Below are 6,767 nucleotides of genomic sequence, written 5' to 3'. Positions count from 1 at the left end.
TGTTAAGATTTTCAATATTGCAACATCTTTGAATATTTTCAATACTTCCAGTAGCCCATGATAAGATCATACATTCTAACAAACAAACAAAATCCTGAAACAACAGGACTACATAAAACAACATTCTCATTACATTTCATCCTTTTTTATAAGCTCTCTGTGACATTCTTGTTGTAGGCTCTAACATTGAGTGCGTTTACATGCACCCTTGATTATGAGATTTTGGCAATATTGCGATTAAACTTTACCTCATGTAAATGCAATACTTCGATCTAAATAATGCGATTAAGCTCATAATCGCAGCAAGCATAATCGTATTAACATAGGTGGCATATGTCGATTTTAATCAAAATATATAGGCATGTAAACACCTTAATCGCAGTTTTGGCGCTCTGACCAAAGTGCACATGTGCTCGTGACATACATGAATGACGTGACACACACCTGTAATAATACGCAGATTAGAAACGATGGAGGGGAAGAAAGAATCACATTAGGGGAAAACACAACTTGCTGCCACCAGTCTCTGCTTCTTACCCAGCTTCATCCTGAAACGGCGAGTAGAATGCGACGGCAGCGTAGGCAAACGAATTGCCATCCCATTTCTATGGCGCCGAAACAGCATGGAATACAACCATACAAAAGTGTTTTGCATTAGACGTAAATAGGCCTAAATTAAAACAGTGGCCAGTTAACACACCTGCTCTTTCTGAGTCCATCATTTGTTCTGTGCAGTGGGGTATGTGAATAATGGCAGTAAAAAATTTAACCACAATTCTTAGCGAATAATAAGAATAATGTAAATTGCATGTAAACGGGAGTGAAGAGCTTTGCTCTGGACATGTAAACATCATAATGCGATTATGTCCATACTCTGATTATTGGAAATTATCGCATTATTCGTGCGCACACGTAAACGTAGTCATTGTCAGAGACAAGAGCAACACATAAATTATTCCAGAAGAGTGGCTGTACTCTTCACTGCAAAAAATGCTTTTCTAGCCTAGATTTTTTGTCTTGTTTCCAGCCAAAATATCGAAAAAAATCTTAAATCAAGAAGGATTTTCTAGACAAGTAAAAATTATTGTCTTGTTTTCAGAAAAAAAAAGTCAAAATTAAGTGCGTTTTTGCTTAAAACAAGCAAAATAATCTGCCAATGGGGTAAGCAAAATAATCTTGTTTTCTGTTTGAAATAAGATTATTTTGCTTACCCCATTGGCAGATTATTTTGCTTGTTTCAAGCAAAAACGCACTTAATTTTGACTTGTTTTTTCTGAAAACAAGACAATAATTTTTACTTGTCTAGAAAATTCTTCTTGATTTAAGAATTTTTCGATATTTTGGCTGGAAACAAGACAAAAAATCTAAGCTAGAAAAGCATTTTTTGCAGTGTTGGGTTCTTGGGCCAGGACAGAACAGATTTTTTGCAGAGCTGTTTTCTCATCTAAAGGTATTTGAATTTGGGGAAGAGAAGGTCCAGCAAAACTAGAACTGCAACATCCACTTTCTCATCTAGAAGGCGCTGCTGAACAAGGAGGAAGGCCTGTCGGACGACTCCACTTTCGTGAGAACAGCCACTAGGGCTAGTCAATGCAAACACCGTCTTTCTGCTGTTGTAAACGGCCTTGTGGAGATTCTCTATGCATGATACTCCAGGCAACCAGTCGCGTTCTTCTAGAGAAAGTCGAAAGCGCCATCTCCTTCTGTTCTCCAATCTCACAACCATCTCCTTGTAGATCCAATCCCCGACTGCCTTGTTACTCGTATCAAAGACCACAAACGCATCATACTGGTTATCTGCCATGCTGCCGCCATTAGATGGAGTGTGTCCCTTGTGTCCAGTCCATAAAATCTGGATGCAGTACCACAGGTCCCAACCATAGAGATGCTTCAGGAGGGGAATGCTGGTTGCTGCCAATGTCAATTATAAAGTACAGAGGAAAGCAACGCTCCCAAATATCTCCTGGCATGGGTGAAGATCTATCGAGAGGACATTCACATCAGCCAAATGATTCTGGATAAGCACAGTGAACCTCTGTGGTGAGGTGTGGGATATCCAAATCAGTTTCTCTGAGAAATTTGGCAAATCCAGAGATAACGCAACTACAAGTAAAAGGATTGGCATGCAGCACGAGCTTGCAGGAGGACTTGTTTTTATGCTGCCCAACAGGACAGAAAGTATAACCTTTATGGAATGACATGGGAAGAGCCTGCACAACAAGGATCTTCAGCTGGTTGTGGTTAAGCATTAGGTTTTTAAGGTTTATTGCCTGACTAAGGAGAGCCTTTGGGATCACAACTAGTCGATTGTGACTTAGGTCCAGGCTTACGAGACAGAGCTCAAAATGCACATTAGGTAAGAATGAAAGCATGTTTGAACTAAGGTTCAGGTGGCAGAGCTGTTCGAGAACTGAGATGTTGCCCCAAGGGAAATAACTCAGCATGTTGGAGTACACTCTGAGCACCTGAAGGCTTGGAGGCAAGTTTCTCTGGGGGGAATGATTTGAGCTGATTTTCAGAAATGTCCAATTGTGTAAGGTTAGTAAGACCCTGAAAGAAATGTAGGTATTGGTTACGCATAGAGTCCCACATTATGTCCAAACGATTTCCAGAGAAATCAAGATACTTCAGAGAAGTACTAGTAAGAATGTTAGAGATTCTGAGACCAATGTGATTGTTCGCTAGAACTCAGTATTTTAAGAGATGATAAGAGTGGAAGGAATGTGAAGCGATGTCCCATACCTTTCATTACAAAGTGGAATTCGTTGTTGCTGAGGTCAAGCGCTTTTAGTGTGCCACTTATCTCCTGGAAGGTCTTGAAAAGCGAAGTCGAGGAGTGGATAGCACTGGGCTGTCAGGGCTATAGCCCAAACTATATTTTTTCCTCTCTTGCACTGAACCGGATTTGTTTGTTGGTTGGTTGGTTTCCCTTTTTATTGCATGATCATAGCATTTCAGTTGTAGAGACACAAGCTTCTGCTAGTACTCACTGTGATACTGATATTGATGTTCCATCAACACCACATTTTTTAAATCAGTTTGAAATCCGCTTCACAGAAAGTTACTCTCTTCAGATATACAGAAAGTCAAATTTTTTTATTGAAAAGAATGCAGTAAGTCATTTAGTACATATCCCAGAAAGTAACCATATTACAAAAAGCAGAAGACCATCAGAAAATCAAAGTAGCTACACTGAACCAGTTTGGCACAAATATAACCTGTCAGTAACTGAAAACTAAAACCATTATTGAGAACAGTAAGAAATCAGATATCACACAATATGCCTGTGAACCACTTCAAGTGCTTTTCGCATCACACAGAGACAAATTTTGATGAGTTTCCCCTTTGTGGTCTGAAGGGAAAACACCAAGCTGATGCCTCGATATGACAACGACAAAGCTGAAGAAACGCTAAAATCACTTTAATAAAGTGTAATAAAAGCTGGTTATGATTTATGGAGAGGAAGTGATATCACAGAGAAAGATGTTGGATAATCCAGAGAGCAGCATTCATGAACCCATCCGATTCTGCGTCGACTTTGGACAAAGAGTGATTATTGCCTGGGTACCACAACAATCTGTGGACACACGGATACACTAATGAACCAATGATCCAGAGCAGAGAAATGTTTCATAAAAGAAACCCCATCTAAAAAGTGTCAGTGTCACTGTACTTACCTCACTGGTACCTGCAATGCCTTCAGAGCTCTGTAGTATTCAATACCCTGCTTGCTGGGAACACGCTTGTCATCTTCCCCCAACATCAGAAGTACTGGGGTTTTTACCTGAGGAACAAACACAACCATGCATATTACAAGCTGAGCAGTTAAGAAATTAAAAATAAAGGAATACATTAAATAAATAAATAAATAATGCATTAGAACAGCATCTGCTCACCTTGCTGACATGTTTTATGGGTGACTTGTTTAACATCTGCTCCAGAATAGCAGGTTCAAGATGAATATCTGTGTTATATTCATATCCAGCTTCCACCACACACCTGAACACACACACACGCAAAGCCATCAGCCATCACAAAAGTCTACAGGTGAGCATCACAAAACATAAATCTTATTTTACCCGCAAATCAAAAGAAATAAGTTATTTCTTGATACATGTTTTGTAGTTTTTTATTTGCATATTACATCAAGCACACCCCTCAAAAAAGTATTACTGTATTGAAAAAAAAGCATTTATACATCATACTATTTGCTGTTATCTCTTTACTTTATTCTTATTTAAATAAATAAAAAAATTGTATTACATTAAAGGGTTAGTTCGCCCAAAAATTAAAATTGGCTTGTGTTTTACTCACCCTCGAGGCATCCTAGGTGTATATGACTTTCTTCTTTCAGACGAATCCAGTCAGAGTTATATTAAAAATTGTCTTGGCTATTCCAAGCTTTATCATTGCAGTCAGCGGGTGTTGCAGTTGAACAGTCCACAAGTCGTCAAATAAAGCGCGCGCATTCATAATAAAACGTGCTTCACATGGCTCCGGGGGGTGAATAAAGGCCTTCTGTAGTGAATCCATGCGTTTTTGTAAGAAAAATATCCATATTTCAAACATAATAAACACTTTTCTCTCACTTCCGGTATCTGTCATACGCGGAAGTCATTCCAGCAGATGACGTATGACGTATGCGCAGCGCGCCTCTGAGGCATGCTAGTCTCACGAGTTTGTTTATAAGAGCAAAGGAAGCAAAGTTTCCTTACTTAAGCAAAGGAAAACCATTCTCCTCTTGGCTTATATCGAAATCCTCCAACATTTTTCTTTGCAAATCTTCGGTTTGTACTTCTAATTCGTGACTGGCGTTTTGTTTTGTTGTCTCTCCGCGTTCGTCATTAATCACGCAACATCAGCCGGCACGGCTTCCGCGTATGACAGTTGGCGGAAGTGATATAAAAGTGTTCATTACTTTGGAAATATGGATATTTTTCTTACAAAAAGAAGCCTTTATTCACCCCCCGGAGCCGTCTGCGGCACGTTTTATTATGAATGCGCAAGTTTTATTTGACAACTTGTGGACTTTTCAACTGCAACACCCGCTGACTGCAATGATAGAGCTTGGAATAGCCAGGACAATTTTTAATATAACTCCGACTGGATTCGTCTGAAAGAAGAAAGTCATATACACCTAGGATGCTTCGAGGGTGAAGTAAAACACAAGCCAATTTTCATTTTTGGGTGAACTAACCCTTTAAGACAGAAATGTGGGAGAAACTATTTAAAATCAAGTAATTCAGTATGATATCCACTAGGGCTGTGACGATTCCTCGATTAAATTTGAGTACTCGATTATAAAAAAATCCTTGACTGCATTTTGCCAGTGTCGATTACCTGCCAAAATACCTGAAGTGACTCATTCCACAGAAGAGAATCCATGAAAAGCATTATTAGACCATTTTCTAAGGCTGCATGAAATATTAAAACCATTTAAAAATCACAATAGAGTATAATGATATTGTGAATTCACAAAGACTGCGATTCTATCGGTTCAATTAAATATAGTCTATGCGCTGAAGGTTTAATATGCGCTTTATTTATAGGCTATGCGTGTAGGTTAGGTGTGTCTCAGAGCGGCTCCGTTCACAGTAAATGCTGCTCCACACAAACGGTTATCATTTACATGTGCGGACCATCTCAAACTCCGTCTTTGCATATGCTGTGAGTTTGAGTTACTTATAACGTTCATCTGGGAACAATGTGCACAGTTCTATCAGATTTATAAGTTAAATCATTTATAAACCTACGCCAATACAGGAGAATGCATAACTGTTCATCGCAACTTCAAAATAAAAGTTGAACCCCTCGCTCTGAGTTTGCAAGTTCTGATGTCCACATATTCTTGTTCAAGAAATGACAGTGGCTGTAGCATTTCTATTTGAATTAAATGTTGTTTAGTCAATAGTAAACAAGGATTAGATCGTGCAGTAAAGGCCGTTGGCGCTCTCTGCAGGCACTTGATATAATACATAAAGTTGTGATTATATAGTTTTTACACATTATGTATTTTAACTGTTTTGTTCAATAAAACCATATGATTACTTGCTTTTGATATTTTATTTGAACCAATTATTATTGCGTCATTGCTAAGTAATTTTAAAGTCTATTGTTTGCTTAGGTCTATTCTTATTAGCACACACACACAAAAATCAGATTACTCGATTAATCGTTAGAATAATTGACCGATTACTCGATTACTCAAATATTTGTTAGTGACAGCTCTAATATCCACTGGATGTGAAGGTTGATGTCACATTACCAGTCTGGAACGTCTGTGCTGCCGATCATGGTGGCCAGGTTCGTGACGGGATTTCGTGCCACACATGCCTTGTAAAACTCAGGATATTGTCCGATCAGATGACAAGCCAGGAATCCGCCATGAGAGCCTCCAACCACAGCGATCTTCTGCTCGTCAAAGTCACCTTGCTTCAAAACACTGTCTACTGCCAACTGTTTAGAGGTAAACAAACAATATATTTACAATTATGTATGCTGTATTGAAAGTGTAAATCACAAAACATTTGCCACAAACTCCAGAAGAGCCTCCAACTTTCAGAACTTAAACTTTCCAAATATGCAAAATCCAACAACCAAATTAATTGTACTTCCAAACATCACAAGTAGTATGCTAACATATGGACCCTGCACCACAAAACCAGTCATAAGGGTCAATTTTTCAAAATTGAGATTTATACATCATATTTGGCCGAGATACAACTATTTGAAAATCTGGAATCTGAGGGTGCAAAAAAAAAAAAATA

General features: G+C 38.6%; 2 protein-coding genes across 2 annotated transcripts in view; both read right to left on the bottom strand.

The window, feature by feature from the left end:
• Positions 1–372: 372 nt before the first annotated feature.
• On the bottom strand, positions 373–3,471 carry LOC107698420 (toll-like receptor 9; the record flags this gene model as incomplete). Its single annotated transcript, XM_074187049.1, is given in 6 exon segments — positions 373–444; positions 1,505–2,008; positions 2,010–2,487; positions 2,489–2,685; positions 2,687–2,815; positions 3,421–3,471. Coding segments are annotated over 6 exon segments (1,431 nt in total), but the record flags the coding sequence as incomplete, so codon positions are not given.
• LOC107698444 (acylamino-acid-releasing enzyme) overlaps positions 3,265–6,767 on the bottom strand; it is a 47,278-nt gene continuing 43,775 nt past the window's right edge. Inside the window, exons 20-23 of the mRNA XM_016499459.1 lie at positions 6,266–6,456; positions 3,897–3,999; positions 3,678–3,784; positions 3,265–3,577 (exon numbers count right to left, since the gene is read on the bottom strand). Coding sequence (XP_016354945.1) covers positions 3,472–3,577; positions 3,678–3,784; positions 3,897–3,999; positions 6,266–6,456 — 507 coding nt within the window. The 3' untranslated portion in view covers positions 3,265–3,471. The remainder of the gene's footprint in view (positions 3,578–3,677; positions 3,785–3,896; positions 4,000–6,265; positions 6,457–6,767) is intronic.

This window comes from Sinocyclocheilus anshuiensis, unplaced genomic scaffold (genome assembly GCF_001515605.1).
Source record: "Sinocyclocheilus anshuiensis isolate Anshui unplaced genomic scaffold, SAMN03320099.WGS_v1.1 scaffold1662, whole genome shotgun sequence".
Taxonomy (NCBI): Eukaryota; Metazoa; Chordata; class Actinopteri; order Cypriniformes; family Cyprinidae; genus Sinocyclocheilus; species Sinocyclocheilus anshuiensis.
Note: the sequence above shows the minus strand (reverse complement) of the source record. Positions and strands in the feature narration are given on the sequence as shown.